At 36.3% G+C, this 26,394-nt stretch overlaps 1 protein-coding gene across 14 annotated transcripts in view; it reads left to right on the top strand.

Moving 5' to 3' along the window:
• Window positions 1-26,394, top strand: part of ERC1 (ELKS/RAB6-interacting/CAST family member 1) — a 491,277-nt gene that overhangs the window by 209,675 nt on the left and 255,208 nt on the right. For all 14 annotated transcript variants that reach the window (XM_074325171.2, XM_074325172.2, XM_074325174.2 and 11 more), the window contains one exon: window positions 15,934-16,069. In XM_074325171.2, the coding sequence (XP_074181272.1) occupies window positions 15,934-16,069 (136 nt within the window). The remainder of the gene's footprint in view (window positions 1-15,933; window positions 16,070-26,394) is intronic.

Here is a 26,394-nt window from a genome sequence, read left to right on the forward strand (position 1 = left end):
CAATCTCATTCTTTATCTCACTTCAAATCGTAACAACTCTATAAAATGAATGATATTTCCCATTTTACAGATCAGAAAATTGAGGTTTTGAGGAGTTAGGGAACTTACTCAGGGTCATAGCTACTAGTCAGCAGAGCCTAGGTACAAATCCAGTATCTCTGATTTTGTGTTTCCTACATACTAACTATACTTTCCTCTCTTTTGGTTCTGTATGTCCTTGTGAGGTCAGAAATAAGTAGAATATAACACACCTTTAAATATGTGTTTTTAGCCCCTCGGAGTATGGGGCAGAGAGTTGGCTTAATCGTGTTATTCTTAGATGGGCTTTGCTACTGCTTCACCATCTCCAGCCTGTTGTGTGAGACGCCCTTCAGTGTTGCCTGCATTAGTGACGAGTGTTGCCCTGTTGGTTTGGGAAGCACATCCAGCCTGGCCCAGGCAGAGCTCCACAACATGACTTACCTTTTAGGTGTTAGGTAATGTGATTCATTTGGTCAGGGACTTAAGAACAGTGCTTCTCCAACTTTCATGCCCGTTACCATGTTCCTTTATAAAAACATATTGAGCCGTATAACAAAGTGACAAGAAATTGAGAGTGGAGTGGGGGAAGGAGGAGTAATAAGTCACAAGATTCAAAACAATTGGCTACTTGAGTATGGATTATACTTTGACAGAAACCTTCCTTCCAATCTCGTTTTCTATTGATTATATGACTTCAGGGTCTCAGAATGTGAGATTGTGGACTGAGAGAAACAGATGAGAAAATCAGTATATTCTTAACTGGCACTAACAGATCTTTAAGGTGATTTGGTCTATTGGCATACATGTTGGTATAACTTTCTCATTAAAAAAAAGAATTAAGCTAAAGTATTTATCCATTGTTGGTGTTTTCTATAGCAAAGATCACTAAAGTAGTTTATTTCTTTTCACAAGTAGATTTCATATTTAAGGTACAAGTCTAATCAAATTGAGGAACTTGACGTTTGTCATAGACAGGAAGAAATGTACCTGCTTAAATTTTATTCATTTGTTTTCCTTCATTACAGTGGGGTTATTTTGTTTCTGTTGTGCTAGGGATATTTGCCAGCAATGGCCACAAAAGGCATTGTTCAGATGCTACAGCTACTTATTAGGTTGGTACGAAAGTAATTGCTGTTTAAAAGGTTAAAAATAATTGCAAAAACCACAATTACTGTTACATCAGCCTAATATTTTTATCTGGATATTAAACATTTCAGTGGTAGTTATTATGAGTTTCTAAACTCAAAAGTCACTTAAGAAGAATGTTAAACTTAACTGTTTTGAAAGTGGTAGTGAAAATTGATTCCCTTCAAATGTGATTTCAAAATTGAGATGTAAAATGGAAAGTTATTTTCCAAGAGAACTAGAAACAAGAAAGATGAGTTTGGGGAAGTGGTCATGATGATCTAGTTTGGAGATTATCAAAACAACTTTTATAGGATGTGTTGTGAGAGGAAAACTCACCGTAGGCTATCATTACCTAATTTAAAGGAAGTTAAATATAAACCATACTAGCTTGTCTGTTCTCATCATTAATGCAACTGTATGGCACAGTCAAAATGAATTATTTTCTTCATTACTGTAAATATATCTGACTGTCCCCCCCCCCCATATGATTCCCCTTTGGTTTGTTTTTCCAAACATTTGGAAATGTGATTGTATCACGTCCCTACAAAAGTCTTACGCACTTAGGATAAACTATAAATTGCTTGCTTAGTGTGATGTAATTCCTTTCTTGTAATTCTACTCTGCTCCTTCAACTTGAAGCTGTGGTCACATTGCATACAGTTTCCCCCATATGACACATTCTCCTTTTCATCAGGGCTTTATTCATACTGTTCTCTCTGCCTGTACTACATTCCCTGCCTACTCACCTGGGCAAATCCCTGAGGAAAGTTCATATATCACTTTCCAGAAAGCTTTTCCTGATTACCACCATCTCCCTACCCCCGCACTAGGTTAGCTCCGTTTCCTTTGGACTCTGACAGCACTGAGTGTGTACTGTAGGTGCTTGCATGCCTGGGAGGTATTGGAAAGCAGGGACTAGTTTTATTCATGGATTTCTGTCCCTAGTTTTTGATGTGTGGTTTAATAAATAATGAAAATGTAAAGAACTTAGCAGACTGTCAAAGCTTAGACAAATGTAGATCCTCTTGGATTCCAGAGCCCATTTCTCCTGGGCAGTGCCTTAAACGTACAGTTTAATTAGTTGGTGATCCTAATTCCACACTTTGGTGAGATCATTCTTCTTGACTTGTAACGTAGCATTGGGTTTAGTTTTCTGGCAACCATATGGTTTCGAGGTAGTTTCTTCTAGATGTAAAATTATTCCCTGCCTCTTTCTGCCTAAATCTTTGCTTTCTTTTTGGGCTGTCCACATAAAGTTAAAATAAAATCATAGTGTCTTACATTTATTTGGTATCTAATAGTTTATAACACACTGTTCACCACATAATGTAAATGAAGAGACAAATTCTATGGAAGAGCTAAAGGCTTATTCTGTCACACTCATCGTTTCAAGTGAAAAGTGGTAGCTTTTCAAAAGACAAAGTGCACGGAAATGCTCCTAAGAGTTGGAGCTTGCTTTCAGTAGAGTTCTGTTGAAAAAACTGAAATGGCAACTTTGTGGTTGAGAGCCCACGCTCCAACCAACTGAGCCATCTGGCCACCTGGGATACCGCTCAGCTCAAGGTGCTGTGTTCGATCTTAGGTGCAGGGGGCACAGCCCACCATCCCTTGTGGGAGTCGAGGAGCTGAACCGGCAACCTTGTGGTTGAGAGCCGACGCTCCAACCAACTGACCCATCTGGCCACCCAGAGCTAAGCGGCAGCTCACTGACTTCATTCTAGTTGCAGAGGGCGCAGCTCACTGGCCCATATGGGAATCGAACCGGCAGCCCCGTTGTCCAGAGCTCGCGCTCCAACCAACTGAGATGAGTCCTGGGAAAAACACACTACTGTTCCCCAATAAAAAGTCCTGGAACAGGACTTTATTCCCCAATAAAGTCCTGTTCCCCTTCCCCAATAAAATCTTAAAAACAAAACAAAACAAAAAAAACACCTGAAATGACTCAATGTGGGAATGCCAGGATGTGCTTCCCTTTTGGAGAGAGGAAAACACTGGAGGATGAACTTTGTTAAGAACAAAGGAAGCTAAGTGAGGTAACAACTCGATAAAGCAAGGGGCTTTCACCTTTTAATTTATTTTTATGTATTCTGTAAACCATCTTCATTCAGTATTTGGTGTCAAAGATCCAACTGAATAAGCAATTTTTGTTTGTAATAGTACAGAGGTTAAATATATAGGGGTTGTAGTCAGGCAGACCTGGACTTGAACTGATTCTGTAATGTGTACAACTGTAATTTTGGGCTAATTACTAAATTTTATTGAAGGTTTGGTCTTCATCTATAAATTGGAGTTAATAAAACCTCATAAAAATGTTTTGAATAAGATGACAAATGAGGTAATGTGATGACAAACATTAAGGTTCTTGGTGTATAATCAGGAATTTTTAAAGGTTATTGTAGTATTATACATTTATTATAGTGCTAGATTTAGATTTAAAAGTGTAACACAGAACATTCAGTAACACACACACACACACACACACACACACAGACACTTACCCCCCCACCTACAAAGTGGTAAAAGAAGCATATTCTGTGATTCTCTGGAGGTTAATGTATGGGGAATTTAGATATTTATATGTTAAAATATAGTAAGGTAAATGTGTTTGTTGGCAGGGGAGAGAATGGGTGTTACTAACCTCTTACAGTGTGCTAATCCCTATGCTAAACACTGTCTTATTTATTCTTCATAACAACTCTGTGAGAGAAGAGTATTGTTGCTGTATCACAAATTAAAAAGATTTTTTTAAAACCCTGAAGTTTAAAGAAGTTAATGGTCACAAAGGTAATGAACAGTGAATCAGTATTTAATACAGGGTTCTTCTCCCAGCCTCAACACCTCTGTTTTTAACCTCTGTGTCACTGTGTTCCCAGCAGTGGTCCTCACGTCCCTGTCAGATCGTGAGCATGTTCAGAGATTTACAGATTTACAAATTTACCGTGCAGATGTTATGATTTTGTATTTTCATTTCAGTTACAATCAGAACCATAATTTCTTTCCATGTTTTGGGTCATCTGGGTGAACATGTAATACTTGAGTGGTGTGTGTAGTTGCATCATCCATTTGTGTGGTTATGATGCTGATGTCAGGTGTTAACTGCTGTGCTTCTCATGGGCCCGGGAGAAAAGGGCGTGACGGGCTCATTATACAGAGTTGCTTTCATTTCAGGCAGTGTTGAGATGATGTTATAATGCCTGGTGTGAAACAAACTTGTTTTTAGCAATTTGATAAAGAAAAGCTTATGAATTTAATCTTCTTATGACTTAAACTTGGATCATACCGTGTTTCCCCCAAAATAAGACCTAGCTGGACCATCAACTCTAATGCATCTTTTGGAGAAAAAATTAATATAAGGCCCGGTCTTATTTTATTATAAGACCGAATATAATATAATATAATATAATATAATATAATATAATATAATATAATTAATATAATATAATATAATATCGGGTTTTATATTAATGATTGCTCTAAAAGACGCATTAGAGCTGATTGTCTGGCTAGGCCTTATTTTCAGGGAAACATGGTAGTTGTAAGTACGATGAGTGCACTGTGAGCAGTGATTTCATTGCATATTAAATTTGTGTTGATAATTTGAATTTCACTGTGATTTTAGTATTCCTTATATTTAATGTGTGAATCCTAGATTTAATATTTGAGTATTTTTAAGTATTATAATTTACAAACACAGAATCTAGAAAATATTTTCCCTTAGAATTATACTATGACATACTATACTGTAGTTCAAATGCAGACTTTCCGTCATGGGGTGAAGCAGTCTGCTCAGGAGGGTGCTGGAAAACTGCTGAGGTACTGCCATCTGAGCTTCATCTTGAAGGAAGAGACAGGACAAGGGAAAAGGTAGGGGCTTTAAGACATCGGAAAAAGCAAAAACAAAATAAAACCACTCCCAAACACAAATCTTACTGTGTAAGGGAGTAATAAAACAGATGATTATTAAGGACCTTTGGTGCTAATTCAGCAAATTTGGATTTTATTATGTAGTCAGTATGAATCCAAAAGTACCCCAAAAAGCACAGGAATGTAAAACTAAACTTCTATGATTCAATTATATACTGACTTTTTATAAATTCATTATGTTTTACATAAAATCAGAGCTGTATTGCCCCTTGGAAGTAGAATGTAAACATTTTTGTAGTGAAAATAAATTGCTCTGTAAATTTATAGATTTATAAGTTAAAATTTTGAATTTTTTGCCCTTTTTCCTCTAGGCCCATCCTTTATTAATGAAATCAGAAACTTCAGGCTTTATTCTTTCCTCCTATTTCAGTGGAATGCTTTAGTAATTGTCTTCTACCCAATTGATTTTCATTGTATTTTGACTAAAATTTATAAAGAAAACCACTTATGAAGTTTTCTAATTACTAGCATTTAATTGCACCAGAAAAAACTGTCACCATTATCTATTTAATGTATCTGCTTATTATTAATGCTTTTGATAATGCCTGGATTCCCACAGTAGCCTTTGGCTATTTCCTCTACATTATGCATATTATAGTAAAATGTCCAACCTAAAATAGTTTTAACCTGAGCCCTATGAAATCACCAGATGAAAAAATGTGGATGGTATACTCTGTCTGCGTATACAATTTAATATACTCTTGTGCAGTATGATTAAACTGTAGCCTTCAGAGCATTCATCATTAGCGTAGCCTTGGGGGCAAATGTAAAATAGACTAGTATCTACAAAAACACTTTCAGACAAAGAGGGAAACAAGATAGCAGGCAATAAAAAAGCCTTATTATGTGTTTCATTGTTCTCTTCCTGCTAGAACATTGTTTTTCCTAGGTCAAGGGGCCAGCAACCTCCATAGTTCTGACTTCCACCAAGAAGAAGAGTTGGATCCCTGCTCGATTCTGTGAGGCCTCAGGCATACAAATAGAAAAATATGAAAGAGAATAAAATTAAATGAAGGAGAAGTGTTGGCGAAAATGAATAAAATTCAAAAGGGAGGAAAAATAGAGGTGGGGAATGAGAATATATATGTTTATTTTTCTTAGTATCACAACTTTACTCAAAAGTCTAAGGTTTTATGTCCTGTTTTAGACAATGATTGGATGGAATCAATCTAATGCGTAAAAGCAATGGATGCTTTCCATAAAAATGTTTGATGCTTTTCCTCTGTCATTTTGAGTAAATCAGGGAGAAATCCAGAGTGAACAACATTGAGCAGCATCCTCCTCTACTTTTTAAAAAGTGAAGATAATTGACAATATATTTAGTCTATCATAGGTCCAAAAAACCAAGTCAATGTTTAAAGGCAGGGATTTTCTTTGGTTCTCTGTTTCTCTTCTGCATACTCAGAGTTCTTGGCCCAATACAGTCGTAGCATTGTCATATCCTTGGTCAGTTTTTTTTAGACTTTATACATTGATTTTGAATATATCAACAGTGCTGGATTCTTATCTTTACACAATTTGGGAAACAGGCAATGACTGTGGTAATAAAACAAGTCCACAAATTATACTATGATAAGTGAGAATGGTTTTCTTTTCCTCTGGTCTGGTGCCATCCCTAGGCAGTGTCATTTCTTAGGTTTGGGGGATTGTGTCGCTCTTCTGGCTACAGTGAAACTTGCCTCTTGCCTATGCGTGTAACTCTGTGGAGTTGATTATGTGTTTGAATGCTCCAAAGTGGTTTTAGTGACACTGAAAAATACAGTGGGGCCCTGCCTACCACTTCCTGTCCCCTCAGTCCATTTACTCTCCTTGTCTCCCACACTAACAGTTCTTGGACCATTAAGACTTTGATACAGCAGCATACTACTTTGTTTTCAACCTCTTCTGTCCTCACTTCCTTCCTTACCTGGCTCAGATTTCATGGTCCAGCAGTAGAACCACCCCCTTCTAAACACCCTGAGCTTACTTGTCTCTCTCCCTCTTCTTTCTACTTGCCTTGCAAAACCCCAGTCAGAAATCACACAGCTGTGCTGACTGATCTCACTTTAAATCTGTGGCCACATATCTCAAATGTGCTCCCAATTATACAGGCATTCCTAATACAAATGCCTATTAAATTTGATTTCCCATTCTCAGAGGTGATTATGTCATACTCCTTCTCAAATTTACCCACATCCTCCCCTCCCCCTCAAAGCTGCTGACTTCATATTACATTGAGAAAATGAAAATAATTGGATGTTATCCACTGCATCTTCCCACCATTAAATCTACCAATTTACATGCATTTGTACCTATGTGCTTGACTTTTGCAGTCCTGTCATTGTTCCCAAGTTCAACTCTATCACTTTTTCTCTTAATCCCATTTTAGTTCCCAGATTACGGGTGCTTGTCCCTCAGTTATCCTTCTCTCCCTTCTATTTTCACAATTTTGCTCTCTCCTGGTTCATTATCACAAGCATGCCTTAAAATTTCCACCTTCCATTTTAAAAAGTCCTTCCTTAATGTGATGATATCCCCTTTTAGCTGGCACCCCATTTCTCTCTTAGCAAATCTTGCTAAAAGAAATGACTGTAATTGCTATCTGCATTTCCTTAGCTTTGTTCAAGTTAATCAAATCAGGCTTCTGTTTTCATCTATTTTTTAAAATCTCTTTTTATCACTTTTCTGAAACTGCTTTTGTCAGGGTTATCAGTAATATAAATACATACATATGTATATGAGGTGTGATCAAACAATATGGTGAATGTTTAAATAAAAAAATTTTTATTACAGTATTCTCCCTCAAATATTCCCCTTTGCTTCGAACACACTATCCCATTGTTCTTGCCACTTTCTGAAGCAGTTCTGGAAGTCCTCTTCTGTGAGTGTCTTTAGTTGCACTGTCATGGCTGCCTCGATGTCCCAAATCATTTTGACTTTGGGGAAGAGCCAAAAGTTGCACGGTGCCAGATCCTGTGAATAAGTTGGATGAGGACACACCATAATCATTTTATTTGACAGAAATTGCTGTATACCAGAAGCGATGGGTGACACCAAGCGTTGTCATGATAGAGGATGGTTTACGGCACACTTTAAAGCACACCTCTCAACCGTAGCTCACACTCAACTGACCTCACCGAACAAAATGAAACTTGTCACACACTGTTACTAAGACTCGACGCACCGCTTCCCATATTGAAGGTCCCTGCCTTTCTGTTGGATGGCACTCGGTGGCAGCATTCACCGTATTTTGTGATCACAACAGAAAGGTTCTGTGTCACACATCACTTCTGCTACAACAATTTCTGTCAAATAAAAACATTACAGTGTGTCCTCATCCACCTTATTCACCAGATCTGGCACCATGCAACTTCTGGCTTTTCCCCAAAGTCAAAATGACCACGAAAAGTAAACGTTTTGAATTGACTCGGAACATGGAGGCAGCCACGACAGCACAATAAAAGACACAAAAGAGGACTTCCAGGATTGCTTCAGAAAGTGGCAAGAACGATGGGATACGGGTGTTTGAAGCAAGGGGGAATATTTTGAGGGGGATTAATGGCAATGTGTCTTCTACTGTAACACATATTTTTTTAATTTAAACATTCATTGTGTTGTTTGATCACACCTCGTAGGTAGTATTGTGAAATTTTATATCTAAATTTTTATATTAACTGAATGTGAATGGAGTTATTCTTGGGACAGAAGGAGAGGGAGAGACAGTATTGTGTGTGTATACAATGTATAAATTCTCTAATGTTACATTTAATACAGATGTTTATAATATAGATGTTTACATATAACATATACTTTTAGCAATATCATTTTGCTTCTAATTGGTGTATTTTTAGCTGTCTAGCTTAAACTTCTGTTCTCCAATTAAAACACAAATACCTGAGTCAAATTTGATATTTACTATGTATTTCTTTAAACTTGACAATAGCACTGTTCTATTTTTTTCTTAAATTTGTACGAGAGTTTTTTTATGGTAAGGTAACATTACAAAAACCAAAACAGCCAGTGAAAGTGTAGTCTCTCTGACAAACATATTGATAGTTGCTAGATAGAGTGAGAATAAGTTTTGAAGAAGGAAAAGAATAACAATTTCTTTCCCAGTTAATTTTCTTAGGTGTTTGAGAGATAAGGAGAGTATTCATTTTTCTATGCTAACATGGTTGTGGAATGTTAAACAAACTGTATTTTACTTCAGAGACATGTTTTGGGTAACTTTGTCAATAGAGAAGATACACTTTCCTTTTTGTGCATTTGTTCAATAAATATTTAATGAACATGTATACACTAGGACAAACTATGCTAGGAATCGTAAACTTTGAAAATGTATCAGACATGGACCTTAAACTCTTGAAAGGCATTTATATAGGTGTAAGAAGACATGAACATGGATCGCTCTAACATGGGGAACAAATTAACATGTCATAAGATGTATTTAGTTACAGTGGTGTGGGAGTTGGAGGGGGTGGTCAATAGGAGTTATGACCTAACAGATTCACCTAAATTTGCGTTTGGATTTTAAGAGACAGAGCTGGGGAAACATTAACAGAGTAAATCGGGGCAGGGCCTGCCAAGCATAGCCTGTGTAGTAGACTGGTGCTTCTTAAACTTCAGTGTGCATTTGGTATCGCATGGAGATCTTGTTACAGTGCAGATTTTGATTTAGTAGATCTGGTGTGAACCTGAGAATTCCATATTTTCAACAAGCTCCCAGGTCATGCTGACATTGTGAGTTTATGTATTGCACTTTGAATAGCGAGATGGTGGACCACATTTTATAAAGCTTCTTGTGCAGAGACCAATAGAGATTAAACGGTTTCCTTTTCCATCTTTGCTTTTCTCTCTTCTTACACTTTAATTTATTCATACCTATGTGGAGAGAGTTAAATCTATTAATCATCATTTCATTGTTTATTATAATAGTTGGGAACTGTTGAGAGTCTGATTTTAAAGGATTAATTCATTGATGAATCAGTCTCATTTCTCTGCTTTTCCTTCTTGAAGAATAATAAAAGATGTAGTAAGTTTATTTTGAATTTAATTCAAATTAATTAATTCAGGTCCAACAGAAGCCTAAGAGAGTTAAAAAAATATATGCTAAACCATTAAACCTTTTCTTTCTGGTAGCACTTTAGGTGTAGATTTACTCACATATTTTGATTTTCTTGTGAACTCAGTTTTAAATCAAATTACTAACGATCTATTTATAAGTGAAGTGAAGGAAATTCCATGTTTCATAGATTCTAATGTCTCAGAATATTTGTTCTTATATATATATGTGTGTGTGTGTGTGTGTATATATATATATATATATATATATATATATATATATATATTCAAGAAACACCTCCCTTTTTTTTTTTTTTTTTTTAAGTTTTTATTGGGGAAGGGGAACAGGACTTTATTGGGGAACAGTGTGTACTTCCAGGACTTTTTTTTTTCCAAGTCAAGTTGTTGTCCTTTCAATCTTAGTTGTGGAGGGTGCCGTTCAGCTTCAAGTTGTTGTCCTTTCAGTCTTAGTTGTGGAGGGCGCAGCTCAGCCCCAGGTCCAGTTGCTGTTGTTAGTTGCAGGGGGCGCAGCCCGCCATCCTTTGTGGGAGTCGAACCAGCAACCTTGTGGTTGAGAGGACGCGCTCCAACCAACGGAGCCATCTGGGAGCTCAGCGGCAGCTCAAGGTGCTGTGTTCAATCTTAGTTGCAGGGGGCACAGCCCACTATCCCTTGTGGGAGTCGAACAGGCAGCCTTGTGGTTGAGAGCCCACTGGCCCATGTGGGAATCAAACTGGCAGCCTTCGACGTTAGGAGTACGGAGCTCCAACAGCCTGAACCACCAGGTCGGCGCCAACACCTCCCATTTTTATTATTACCATGTTTTGATGATATTGCCATTTGTGTCCTTTCCCCCGAAACAAGCATTGAAAAGGATATTGGTGAGGCAAGAAAGTTGTGTGTATTCGTCTGCTGTAGTTCATTTGTGATTTCAGAACTATGTATGAATTCATGCTTGCATGTGCACACACAGAATGCAAGGAGGTGGGGAAGAAAGAGAATAGGAGAGGGATTGACTTAATCCTCTCACAATTTTCTATACTTTTCTTGGTTGCCTGACTTAAATAAGATCATTTTACTTTCATATTTAATTATTCTTTAGTCTATAGAATAAAAGTATAAAAGTAATAGGCACAAAACTAAGTTAAAGAAAGGAAATTGAAATATGAAAAGAAAATGGATTAGGAAATGGAAAATTGAAAACCAAAATATATATATAAATAACAGAAACTCAAATGTGGCATTCTGGACTACTTTCTATTTAGTCTGATAGTTGCAGGGGGCACAGCCCACCATCCCTTGTGGGAGTCGAGGAATTGAACTGGCAACCTTGTTGTTGAGAGCCTGCGCTCCAACCAGCTGAGCCATGTGGCCACCTGGAAGCTGAACGGCAGCTCATTGACTTCATTCTAGTTGCGGAGGGCTCAGCTCGCTGGCCCATGTGGGAATCAAACTGGCAACCCCGTTGCCCAGAGCTCTCGCTCTAACCAACTGAGCCACCTGTCCGCCCCGGGGCAATGGATTTTTAAATTCTCTTTCCTGAAACACAACTAAAAACACTTACCTAATTCTATGAATTGGGGGTAAAGTTAAGATTTTAAAAAATCATTCACTCTCACATATAATTATGATAAAAAATGCTGAAGAATGAAGTTGGCTTTAATTGGATCAAAAGTTTAGCCTAGAATATCTTTCACCATAAAATAGTCAAGTGGTTTTAATTAGGTTCCTTACTCCTTGTGTCCTACTGCTGCGAATAACCAGGCTCTGCTGGTTGCCAGCTCCATCTGGAATAATTCACAGATGCAAGGTGAAAAGAATTTATACACTATTAAATTTTTTTCTCTCTTAAAACAGAACAAAATCTTTGCATGTAATAAACCAATGTTCTGAGGAATTTAATTTTGAAAAAGAGCAGTTTGATTCATGAAAACAAAATTTTGTCTTTGTCTTTTTTAATGTAAGGATCCCAATATGTTTTTCCCATTGGTTGATATGATTGATATCAGATTAATAAAAATAGAATTATTGGCACAGAAAATTATGCAGTGAGGAGAATCAAATACAGACATTAGTTCCATGTTTATTTCTTCTAGTGCTAACTGGTTTTATTATATTCTCTGTGGCTAAAACTTTCTGTAGATATATTCAAGATGGCAGAAAGTAAAGAACTGAAATGTGACTTTTGAATAACGCACTTCCATCAGAGAATGACTTTTTATCTTACCATCTATGTCATTAATTTACTATTTGATTTTGAATAATTTCTCATATGTTGAAGAAATATTTAGAAATTATTCTAAAAAAAAAATCTTTTTTGCCTGGGTAGAATCATATCCAAATTACCCAAAATAGAATGTGTTTTCAAAACCTTATACAAAGGATTCCACAGTTTTGTTTTTGACAGTATTAACTATATTCTCTATGAAACCTTTGTTACACAAAAACCGTAAAAATGCCAGATTTTTTCATTAAGTTTATAAATGTACAAGGTGTGAAAATTAAGTTCACAAACTCATCCTATAAAAAGTGCTACATACCTCATTGCTGAATATCATTATCGTCACCTTTGAAGTACTCCCCTTGGGAAGCTATGCACCAATGCCAGCGCCTAGCCATCCTTCAAAGAAATTTGGGAACTCTTTTTCTGGAATGTCCATCAGAGCTGTCATCATATTACCCTTGATGTCCGAGTGTCATCAAAATGTCTTCCTTTCAATATTTCCTTTATCTTCAGGGAAAGAAAGAAGTCATGGGGGCCCAGATCAGGTGAGTAGGGACGGTGTTCCAGTACAGTTATTTGTTTACTGGCTAAAAACTCCCTCACAGACAGTGCTGTGTGAGCTGGTGCATTGTCATGATGCAAGAGCCATGAATTGTTGGCAAAGATTTCAGGTCGTCTAATTATTTCATGCAGCCTTTTCAGCACTTCCAAATGGTAGACTTGGTTAACTGTTTGTCTATTTGGTACAAATTCATAATGAATAATCCCTCTGATATCAAAAAAGGTTAGCAGCATCATTGCAACAAGTTAGCAAACTAAATTGTCAGATTTCGTAGATACTTGAAGGATTTAACAAACAAACACAGTGCTGTGGATTGTGTTTCAAATCATTTTTGGATTCGGAATCAAAGAAGACAAGTGTACAATGTCTTTTGAGACAACTGGGGAAACTTGAATATGGACTCGCTATTTCATGATAATGAATTACACGTTAATTTTGTTGGTATTTACAGTGTTGAAAGAGTACTTTTTAAAGAGTACTTACTTTGTATAAGGAACAACGTGTAAGACGTGATGTCTGGAATTTAAAATGACAACAAAACATATAAGATACCTGTGAATGAAATAAAATCATTTCTTTCATTGAGAAAATTTTAACACTTTGTTGAAAGCCTTTTTTTTTTTTAAAGATTTTATTGGGGAAGGGAACAGGACTTTATTGGGGAACAGTGTGTATTTCCAGGACTTTTTTCCAAGTCCAGTTGTTCTTTCAGTCTTAGTTGTGGAGGACGCAGCTCAGCTCCAGGTCCAGTTGCCGGTGCTAGTTCCAGGGGGCGCAGCCCACCATCCCTTGTGCGAGTTGAGGAATCGAACTGGCAGCCTTGTGGTTGAGAGCCTGTGTTCCAACCAACTGAGCCATCCCAGAGCTCAGCGGCAGCTCAGATCAAGGTGCCATATTCAATCTTAGTTACAGGGGCGGAGCCCACCTTCCCTTGTGGGATTCGAGGAGTTGAACCGGCAACCTTGTGGTTGAGAGCCCACTGGCCCATGTGGGAATCGAACCGGCAGCCTTTGGAGTTAGGGGCATGGAGCTCCAACCGCCTGAGCCACCGGTCCGGCCCTGAAAGCCTTTTAAAGACAACTAAATAAGTAGAGGGAGATGCCGTGTTAAGAAGTTGAAAGATTCAAGAGCATGAAAGTGTCCTTTCCTCCCAAATTGATAAATAGATTTGGTATAATAGCAATCAAAATCCCAAAAGGCTGCTGTTGAGTTTTGGTTGCCTTGGTTGTTGGTTTGTTGGTTGGGTTAGTGGAACTTGACAAGCTGGTTCTGAAATTTATAGAGGTGTAAAGGGCCGAGAATAGCCAAGAGCGTTCTGAGAAGACCAAGGTAGGCAGGTTTGAATTAGTAGATATTGAGACTTCTTATAAATTAAAAAGTAATTAAGTAGTAATTAAGGTAGTATAGATTTGGCACAGAAATGTAAAAGCAAAGATACCAGAGAGCCACAAAACAAGCACACATGTATCTAGGAACTTTATATGTGACAGGGTAGTAATGCATGCAAGTACTGCTAGGACAGTTAGTTATCAGTATATGTAAAAAATGAAATTTTCTCTTACCTCATACCATACGCCAACAATGAAGTTATGTTTCCGCCTCATACCATACAGAACATCAGTTACCGGTGGATTAATGATTTCAGTGTAGAAAACAAAGTTACAGAATTTTCAAGGAATATCTTTAGATACTTGGGATTGCAAAGTTTTTGTGAAAAAGTCACAAAGTGGCAAACCATAAAGGAGAAGATTGATATATTTGAAGCAATTAAAAATATTAAATTTTGTAAATGAAAACATACCACAAAGCAATTAAACAAATAATTCATAGACTGGAAGAAAATGTTTGTGTAACATATAACAAATAAAGGATTAAGATCCAGAAAATATAAAGAATACTTATAAGTCATAAAGAAAAAGATATCCTAATTAAAAAATGGGCAAAACACTTAAGTAGCTATTTTACAGAAGCAGAAACTCAATGAAAAGATGTTCAACCTCAGCAGCCAGAAGCATGCATTTTAAAACTATAATGACATATATTTGTATATATATCTACCAGATTGGCTACTCGTGTAAGTACAAATTAATACAACCTCCTGGAAAATAATTAGTCAAGTTGAAGGTATACCTACCATATGGTCTCACGATTCAGTTTGTAGGCCTGTACCTTCGAGAAACTCTTGCACAGGTATGTCAGCATGTACCTAGCAGCATTATTTGTAATAATAAGAAAAACGAAACAACCCAGTTGTTCATCGACTTGTGAATGGGTTAAAACAATTGCTGTATGTTATTTTATACTGCAGTGAAAATGAAGGGGATAAAAAAACAACTACATTATACTCATTGATCAGTATGAGTCTGAAAACATTAAAAAGAAAAAATAGTTTATTAATAAACTAAATTTCAAAAACGTGCAAGCTAAGTAAAGGATTCATATATGTAGCAAAACGATAATAAAAGCAAGGAGATTTTAAACACAAAATTTTTCGGATGTAGGTTAATTTTCGTGTGGATGCAGTGGAATAGGGTGGGGAGTTTCAGAAGTAGAGACATAGTTCTGTTGCTTAAGCTGGATTCCGAGATCTTTATATCATTATTTTCATTTACATAATGCATGGCATATAGCCTTTTGAACATTTGAAAGATTTAATAATCGTAAAATTAGAGTTGTATTACAAAACCTTTCTTAATCCATTCTCCTGTTTCATAGCATTGATGTCAGGAGACTGTTTCCGTATTTCCAACATAAATCTCTGACCTTTTTCAAGTCATTTCAAACTACCTCATACCCTTCTTTTGTTTTATGGTTTTATTGTGCTTCAGAAAGTACATGCTGAAATACATGTTCTTGGAACATCAGTTTGCCACTATTAGGAGAGCATTTGCAAGTGTTGGAAAATTTTTGCAGCAGGAATTCTCTGTTGGTTTTCAGGCTATTCCTTGGTGGCAGCAGTGTAAGTCTGTAAATAAACATATTTTTTTCTATGCATATGTGTGAATAGCGTGATTTTTCTCTCCCGTATCCACAGGCAGGTGAAAGACCAGAATAAGAAGGTTGCAAATCTGAAGCACAAGGAACAGGTGGAGAAGAAGAAGAGCGCGCAAATGCTCGAGGAGGCGCGGCGAAGGGAGGACAACCTCAATGACAGCTCCGCGCAGCTGCAGGTTAGAGCCGAGTCTGCAAGGGGCGGGTGAAGACCTCTCGCCCCCGTAGGGCATGTTGTTTGTCTCTTCACCTTTATGCGCCTCTTTTTCTCTTTCTAATCCTGCTTGCTGCTTTCCTCTCAGACCACCTATTTAGCAATAAAGGAATGGCTTTAAGTAGAAAAGGCAAGTTTTATTCCACAGCTTTGTGAGGACATCGCAGCATAGGAGAAAGTTCTTCTGGCTTCAAGTTGATCACACTTAATTGGTAAGTTCAATGTCAGTTTAATGAGTGGATCCTATTGAACTTTAGGGTGGTCAGTGTAACTGTTTGCTATTTTCCTCCATTAAAGTGCATTGCTAACCTTGGTTTGTGTCTGTGTTTTAACTTCTTTTGTCCATTCTTCCTCCTCCCCCACTTTTTTCCCCACCTGTCTTTTCTATTTTTCCCTCCTTCCCTCTTTCTTTCCTTCCTTTTTAAAAATTCGGTTTAGAGAGCCTATTTCACTGTCATGCAGGATGTATAAACTATACTTTTTTTACTTCAGTGGAGTGATAATTGATTAAGTCAAACCAGGTTCAATAACAGTAGTAGCAGTGATCATATGATAAGTGCCAATTACGTGCCTGGTCCTTGATGGTGGCCCCGGGCATTCGTTATTTCTAACCTTCACCACTGTCCAGCAGGGTAGACGGTTATGTCCACAATGTACAGATGAGAAAATAGACCCAGAGAAATCAAGTTAATTAACCTGAATGCACACAGCTTTCTAAGTGGCTCAGCCCTGACATCTTTACTGGAGAGATTTGGAGTAGTTAATATCTGGTATGTTGAAGCCCGTTTTAGGCTTTCAACATACTCATTTCAGGCATGAAAATCCGAATTAATTCCTTTTTTCATTCCTTTTTATATAACTTTTACTGATTATAAAATACATACCCGTTATAGAAACAGTATAAATTTCCTCAAACACACCAACTTTTGAAAAAAGCAGCATACCAGTTTTCCCTCACTGTCAATTTTCTCTTCTTCCTCCTTTTTATTTTTTGTGCCAAATCTGATAGGTGGAAACTATTTAATGTTTGTTTTAATTTATATTTTTCTGATTACCAGTGAAGCTGAGTATTTACTCATATCTTAAATTTTCATTTGTTTATTAAGGAAATCAAACCTATCTCTCTTCCATGGTGGCTTTTTCCCCATGATTTTTTAGCTCAGGTTTTCCCCATTCTGAGAACATACAAATACTTACCTATAAATCTTTTTTAGTTGTTCTAGGCTTTCATTTTCTGCTTTTACTTTTTCATTTAAATTATTTTAAAGGTATTTTGTGTGATGACGGTCTTAGCTTCTCTTCATTGCTGACAATTTCACTAGACTATAGGAAATTATTTCATTGCTTATCAGTTTGAATTGGCATCTTTATATTTTGTGAAATTGCTTAATAATTAAGGCTGTTTCTAGTATTTCAATTTAACCTCCTTCTTGAACTAGGATCGCATTTTTTTAATTATAGAAAATATTTATTTTATGATAGGATAAGCCCTTCTGTATATTAGTCCCTTCCTTAACTGTTTCGTTTGTCTTGTTTCTCCCTCAGCCTCCATTTTATTGTTTTCTACTACCAGTCTGTCTGTAAATGGAATGGCGCCTTTTTAATCTTTTATCAGTTGTTATAACACAAAAAGTGCTTTCGTATGTAATCTCTTATGTCCTCATATAATCCAAGAGATAAGTAAATCAAATTATTTACTTATATTACATATCTTTATGTAATTTTTATAAAGAAATACATAATATTTTCTCTACATTACATATAGAGAAAACTAGTTTAGAGTGGGTGAATGACTTTGCCAACGTGTCTCAGAGTGGTAGATATTTTAAGATTAAAGTAATGAAAAATGGGAACTGATGGCCACATGCATGTCAGTCATTCAAATATCATGCAAAGAGCTGGACTACAAATAGGATACTTTGGACCTGATTTCAGTTCTTTTACCAACCAGCTCTGTTATTTATTTTTTAACCGCCTTCCTGCAGATGACAGCCCAGTGGTAGTATCGCTGGCACCCAGACTGTGAGGTCTACATCTGACTCCGCGCTCAAAGATAAGTTAGCGATTCCTGGAGAAATGGCGCATAGTAGCATTCATGAGGGAGTAGAATCATAGAAAAGCAGTTGATTGAGGATTTATCATTTTTAAAATTCTTCTTCCTGATTTCTTTTGTGTGTTTTACATTTCTGAATGTTCATTTGGGGCCATCTATTGATGTTTTCATGAAGTAGGAGAAGTAAAGGGAAGGAATTATTTTAGGATTTTAGTGTTTCTACTATAGAGATAATAATAATTCTTAGATTAAAATACATTCTCATGTTAAAAATAAATACTTTATACTTAATGTTTTGAACTTTGATGGGTCATGAATGTTTAATTTTTCCTTGGTTTCCAAAGGTTAATTCTACTTACCATGTTAACAAACACAATGTGTTTTCTTTTGTTTGTGAAGATGAAAACTTGATTTGGACTAGAAGTTTCATTTTTACCTTTTGTTACTCAGTGACTGCCAGTTATGGTGTTAAGTTCATCAATTAGCTTCACTCTTCCTGGTAGAAGTTACAGTTTGCCACAAAGATTCGTATAGCTTTTTAATTTACCTTTCTTTATTATGAAAAATAAAATACATTTTAAAAAGTACATAAATCACACACAGTGTAAATAATGCACATGAAGTGATTGTCTCAAGGATATCACTGACATACCAGGAATCGTATGTGTATTTCTTCCCAGTCACTATTTCCTCCCTTCCTTCAGACGAAATCATTATTTTGGTTTTTATTGTTCTTTGTTTTTCTTTCTACCTGAATACGTGTTAAATAAAAAGTATAGGTTAGTTTTGCATGTTTTTATTTTGTATAAATGGAATCGTATTTGTTATTTTGTGACCTCTTTTGTTCAGCATCATGTGTGAGATTTATTCATGATAGTTGTGCATAGCATTTGTACTTTTATTGTCCTTGCTGTGCTGTGGCTTTTTTTTACTCAAAATTCCATATTTTATTTTGAAAGTTTTCTGAAAAGATAACTTTATTTCTGTCCAATTTTCCATTTTTAGAATTCTTCAGATAGAATCAAAAGTATTCATTTCTGGCAGAAAGTGAGTTTGGAAACAAATTGCTTTGTTCTTGGCTCTACACATTAAAAGAATTCTGAAGAGATTAAACAAATTCCTTACATATGAAATGAAAATGATACCCCAAATGGAGGGGATCTAGGGCTCCCATAAGCTCTAAACATGGCTTTTGTTTATCCTGGTCTCAGTTATGAATGCCCTGTCTTAAGATACCACCTTGCTACTCAGTTGTATCCTGTTTGTAACTTTGTCTTTTGGAGAGTTATTACTCTGAGCTGTATTAACTAGTCTCAACCTTTATTAGAAGTCCCTTGATACTCTTAAAAATTACTAGAATCCCCAAAGTGATTTTTTTGTGGGTTATAAATATTATACACATAGGCAGTACTCACTGACTCAGCTGTCCAACATCTACATGTATCCGAAGGTGCATCTCCAACAGGACAGTGTACATGTGCGCAAGATTTTTGCAATATTGGTGGTAATTGGAGACAACCTAATTGCCCATAGGTAGGCGAGTGCTTGCATCCACTGTGGTACATCCACCCATTGGAGACTGGCAGCTTTTAAAAAATAATGAGGAAGATCACTCATGAACTGATAAGGAGTGATTTTCAGGACATTCTGTCAAGTGTAGAAAAGAAGCACAAAAGACATCTGTTGTATGCTACTCTTGATGTAAGAAAGTACAAGCATATCTGATCTTTTTTTCAAAAGAAAACAGGAAGAATAGACTAGAAACTAAAGAAAGCAGCAGTCTGTGGGAGTGGTTGGGAGAGGAGTGGAAAGAAGGGGAAATGGGATTGGGGAGTAGGTTTGAGGCAAAAGTGACACTTCTCTCAGCATATCTTTTTGTACAGCTCTGACTCTTAGACCCTCAGTAAATTTCACATATCCTTCATAAGCTCTAAAAACGAAGCAAAACCAATCAAGCTGTGTGTGTGTGTGTGTGTGTGTGTGTGTGTGTGTGTGTGTGTGGCGGGGGATAGGGGGGTGACCCAAAAAGTAATAGAAATGCTAACAAACGGACCTGTTTTATAAATGAATAACATAACCGTCCTCAAAGGGGTGGGGAAGAAGGAAACTAACCTGAATAGTTTGGAAGACATTTTCTTGACTGAATAAAGTGAAGACAAAAAGAAGTGTACATAAATGTTGTAATCTAGTAGTAAACGTGTGTTTCACAGAGAATAAGTTAGGCATTCTGAAACCACATTATATGTATGCTAGAATTCAGCAAATAAATGTGTTGTAGATAATGAGGGCTGAGTTTTTTTATTGTTTGAAACAGAAGTTGCAAACGAGTGGGAAGGCTTAAATGAACCCTGTGGTGTTGTACTTGAATCAGAAATAGTAGTATGAACTCATGGTATTTAATTTACAAGCAGATAGATATAGGGATACTGATGTGTATCTATGCATGTGGTTATTATACCACATGCATATTATACCACTGATGTGTGTATTATGCATGTACTTACTAACTCTTCCATTAAGAAGGCTTGGAAACAATAAGCATAGCTAACAACCAGATACTGGTTTTTGTACACCTTTCTACAATCAGATGAAACAAAGTCTCTTGGAAAACAGGGTGATTCCAGGGCTGGGGCAGGAAAATTACACAGTGAGCCCAGGCCACCTTGTGGTTTCAGAAAGTAGAAATGTATGAGCTCTACAAAAGGATCTCTCACAAAATCTTTTGATCTTGCAATATCTTAGGTACGTACATGACTATTGTAGGACTTGATGGTACAGTAGTTGTTGAAAGTGTTTCTAGCCTGGTCCAGACATACTCACACTTAAACTGTTTTACAGTTTCATTTGATATTCACACACAAAGGACATGAATGATAAAAACAGTGAGGCACATATTTGTAAATATTGTGTTTGCCATTCTGGTGCCTCTTCTTTTGATATTCTGCATTTAGTTTTGCCCAATTTTCTATTTCCCGTACTCAAGAATTTAGCTCTGAATTTTCTGAATTTTCATGAATGTTTTCTGTAAGCCATATTTCAATTTAATTGGGTAAATCAGATTTCAGAATAATCTGTAGTTGTCTTCCATAAATAGTTATAGAGTGCCTGTTATGGAACTGTCACTCTAATGAGTACTGTGAGGGTAGAGATCAATAGGAGATGGTTTTTCCCCTCTCTGAACATTACACATGTTTATTATAACCTTTTTTGTGTGGATATGTCAAAAGGTGTGTTACAGTGCAATTCAGAGTAATGGCTGTATGAGGAACTGAAATTAGGTAAATCCCAGCAACAAGAGCTTCCCACACAAACATTATATGGAAGCATAATCTCAGCTGATGTGACTGATGCTGATTTGGGGATTAGAAAAGCTCCCTATTGAAAGCCTACTCACCTTTTAAGGTGCAGATCAGTGCTCCCTCCTTTGAAGTCTACCTAAATTCTCACGGTTGGAATTAATCACAATTCTTTGTTGTAATTCCACTAGAGTGTATTTCTGCTTTGGTTTCAGGTGTTATTTTATCTTACTTAGTGCTTTATCTTATTTATGTGCTTACTTATGTGCTTTATCTTACTTATGCTAATGATTTTCTGTGTTGTTTTCCCTATTTACCTGAGTTTGGGAACCATGTCTTGGTGCTTTGTACATAGTTGGTTCTGTATAAAAATGTTTATTGATTTTAATTGTATTGACAGATGTCAGGAACTCTCATTCACAAGCATCTTAGCCTGGCCTTTGGAGTCTCCCATCATCCAAACCCTTTAAGTATAGATGACCCTTGCACAATGCAGGGGTTAGAGGTGCATTGCCCGCTGACCCCCTGCAGTTGGAAATCCTCATATAACTTCTGACTCCCCAGAAACTTAACTTACTAATAGTCAGCCTACTCTTGACGGGAAGACTTACCGATAGTATAAATAGTCGATTAACACATATTTTGTATATGTATTATATACTATATTCTTACAATAAAATAAGCTAGAGAAAAGAAAATGTTATTAAGAAAATCAAAAGAAAAAATATTTACAGTACTGTACTGTATTTACGGTACTATAGATTTATGTTGTCTGCTTACAAGATGAATTGTCTGTGTATTCATGACATACCTAGCCTTTTCTTAGTTATTTTTGCTATTTCTAGGATCTGCAGTTCATCTGCAAGTTTTTACAAATTGTCACAAATCTCCAAAAAATTTTCTAGTATATTTATTGGAAAAAATCTGCGTATAAGTGGACCTGCACAGTTCGAACCTGTTTTGGTCAAGGTCAACGGTATTTCTAACCTCATTTCTAGGTGAGATCCTCTCTAGTGTTGCTGCCTTAGTCTAGGCACGCTACAGTGCTGGGAGTCCTTAAATACAGCTTGTTGGTTTCTCATCTGTGCTCTTCTATTGATGCAGAATCCTTTTCCTGTTGATTTCCACTTTTGCCACCAAAAGATCCTGGCTTACAATTAGCCTTTGTTGATGAATTCTACCCTGTTCTCATTATTGTCTTATCCATTGTTCCTCAGCCTTATGTTTAATTGTACTCTATTGTTTTATACTTTTCAATACGTTGTTTCATAATTGCTCCTGTGTGATTTAATCATGGTTTCCCCCTTCTCTACCAGCTTATATCGGCTTTAGGATAAGGGCTATTTTTTAAATTGCTCTTTAGCCTTTCTTAAACAATATTTTGCATAGGTAGCTAGCTGTTCATTAATTGCAATGATAATTGTTATAAATAACGCAATTTAAAACTTGAGTTACAAATTTAGAAAAAACTTTATGATACTATATTTAACATCTTAATATTCTCTAAAATTTCACAGAGTACTCTTTAAGGGCCTCACGTATTTTAGCAAAGGAAATGTCCTCTTCCCTCAGTTGAGAATATTTACCTTGTATATTTTTATTCTTTAAACAATAACACTTTGTCTTTTGACAAAACTACAAGTTTTTGTCACATTCTAATAAAGCAAGGTAGACTAGACTGGAAAGGGGCTCATACTAACAGTGGTTTGGTGCTTTGTTTTTATTTATAACAAAGATAAGTATCTGAATTTAACCTTGAGAAAGGGGACTGTCAGAGAGATTAATGGGTCTGCTGAACGAACACTGGATCGTATGTGAGTCAGCTCTCCTGAGACCAATAAATATTAAGAATAAAGTTCAAAGAAAATGAAAACAATAGAAATAGAGATAGGGAAAAGCATTTTGGGCATATTCTCTCTTAGCTGCAGAATTACTGAAATGTTTTTCTTTCAAATTTGATTTGATTTGCTCTATTTACAAACAGAATTTCTTCCATTTTGGTAAGACATTATTTTTTTACTTTCTGAAATGAAGACTACTTATCCTTGGTTTTCACATTGATCATGGGGATAATTATTTATGAAAACCTTATTTAAAAATTAAGATTCCCTCACATCTTTCTAGAAATAGTATGTGATGTGTCACATGCTAGATACCTCTAACATGAATGTTCTTGTTTTTGTCAAAATAAATTTTGGTTTCTTCTTGATAGATGTTCTCCTTGGCCTATTTAAAGATTTAATCCTGTATAATTTCTTCCTTTTTAATTATTTTTTTCTTGGTAAAACAGGATTTTTTTCTATTTGGAATATGGGCATGGGTGAATTTTTATGGTGTTCTTGATAGGGTATTAAATGGGGTTAGGATTATACTGAAAGAATGTTCATGATAGTACTAATATGTAGCGAGTTCAGCCATTTCCTAGAGTTAAGGTTAGCCCTGTTGTATGGGAAATTTGGCCACATCCTTTGAGCTTATTATAAGAATGTTCACCGTAAAATGATGAGAGGTTAATGTTACGTTTGGCACTAAATTTTTATCAGTAAGTACTGTGTTCTCACCTCAGTGAAATGAGTGGTTTAATCCTTTCCTTTGTTATTGTGGAAACTCCTTCTTTGAATTTGGAAAGTGAAGTCTCCAATAAGATTCTTTTCATTTTTAAAAAAGAGAGAGCTGAGGCCGACATACAATATAGGCCCTTTGCCAAGACCTCAGATGTGAGAGTCGGCCTCTTATGGACCACATCAGTTGTTATTATTTTAAGTAAAAGATTACCTTTGGGATTTTTGGTAAAGACTTTGAAAATTTATGCTTGTTCTTTTTATAAGCATACCAATCAGAGAAGACATGTGCTAGGATTAGGTAAACCCCATGTCCTTGCCCAAGTTTCTGATAACCAACTACCAGAATTTTCAAGATGAGAACCTGGCCAATAATACCTGGGATGCCAAAAAAGTGTGTACACGTGACTTGCATTCATCTTTTGTTATCCATATATTTTGAGTATTACAATTTTAATACGGTTTTTTCCTTTCTTAACATTTGTATACATTTTTTTGACACCCTCTGCATATATGGGATTTTTGTACTAGATGCTCTGTAAAAGTTATTTACATAAATCAATATTTCCATGTCTTTAATGAAATGCATCTGTTTTTGTTTTGACTTTGATTTTTAACAATTGAGGCTATATCAGAGTTCTGCTCTAACTGGGGGAGATATTTGACGGACTTTAGAAGAGAAGGTGAAAGAAAATATCTTTAAATTTTAATCCAAAGCATTTCCTTAAAATAAAAAGTAGTTGGTGTGTAACCAAATTCTGTCTCTGTGTTAGGCTGGCTTTCTTTTCTTAAAATTGACTGCATTAGTGCAGCTGGCTTCAATTATTTTCCCCACTAAACATCTGAACAGTTGGTAATTGAATTCTGACATGTTGAATGATTTTAATGAAATTTTCTGCATGTGTATGTATACTTGGGGGATGGGGAAGAGGGAGAAAAAATAGCAGTGGGGTTGAGGGTGATAAAGAATTACTGTCTCTTTACATTAAGGATAACGGATAGCAGTTAACATTAATATCTTTCAGAACATGTTAAAGTCTCTCTGGTAAGTGGTGTTTACTCCAGGGGAAGCAGCTCTTAATATTAATCCAAATAAATGATCTCCATAACCATGGTAGAGTCAGAGTTGAGAAAGGGATGAGTGAATGTGGGAGGCTGTGTTATCTTGGATAATCTAGGAGAAATCTGCAATGACCTTTCTACTGCTGCTGGAAAAAGGAAAAGCTTAATAAGGTCTACCATTATTAAGTGACTTCTTTTATGTTACTGTGTTATTGAGCCTTTTTTCTTTTAATTTTGAGAGAGATGTTTGAAGAGATCAAAAGATTAATTTTAATTGCTGTGTTTTGTTGTTGTTGTTGTTGTTTTGCTTTCCTTATTGAGGGTTTGATTTGAACGGCAGTGAAGACTAGAGTCTTACAGCTGCAGTGTTGTGTAGCTTAATGGTCAGAGAGCTGATGTCAAGGAGCAAAGTTCAGAGGAATGTATTAGGGAAGTAGTATTATGGGATTTGCTAAAGAGTCCAGGGTTCTTGTTAATTTCCCTGGGTGACATTACAGTTACAGCTGTCACAGCTTTTGCCTTAATTTCGTCTGAATATAGAAGTCATCTTACTTAAGGATATTAGGAATTATTTGGTAGTTTCCAGTTTTCTCTCTCTCACCCTCTGCCATGCCCCCCAAACTAGTCACATAAACCTCCTGTTTGAACCCTATACTCTGTGAATGAAGTGGTTTCATTTGATCTCAGTTAATATTAGTATAGTTGGCACAGGAAGTTGGCTTCAGTACCTAATTCAGTGGTAGGAAAACTGGTGTGTTAGTTTTGATGAGTGCAAACATAATTTATAGCAGTTGAAATAAAATCTAAAGACGCTGCTGTTAAATGATTTAATTACTGACTGATTTAGATTTAATGAACTATTTTAAATGGTGAAGCACGTTCCTTTGCTGTCACCAGCTAGATGTTAAAGGTGTTCTCTGTGGCACACAGTGCATGTCTAAGTTTTGGGTTGCCTGGATTGGTTAAACAGACTGAAACTTACAAGTTAGAGCAGGTGAGTAAAATGGAAGTCTCTTTTTCTACTTAGTTCTTTTCCCCCCAGGCTGCCTATTTAATACTTGTCTTCCAAATAATGAGTACTACAAAAGTCGATTAATACCAAACAGTGCAAATAATTCCTGTCTTCGTAATTTTAAATTAGACTCTTGTTTTTGGCTAAATTTTGTGACAGCCCCCCTCCCCGGCTCCCACCCTTTCCCAGTCTAACTTAAGAGTAGAATCGCTATGATGAAAATTCATGAGGGAACAGGAGTCTCAGTGAAGGCCAATAAGACTGACTATTTCATTTCATATTTTCTTTAAAAATGGGTTGATTCCC

The sequence above is a fragment of the Rhinolophus sinicus genome, chromosome 1 (genome assembly GCF_057876585.1).
Source record: "Rhinolophus sinicus isolate RSI-liver-muscle chromosome 1, RSI-T2T, whole genome shotgun sequence".
Lineage (NCBI taxonomy): Eukaryota > Metazoa > Chordata > Mammalia > Chiroptera > Rhinolophidae > Rhinolophus > Rhinolophus sinicus.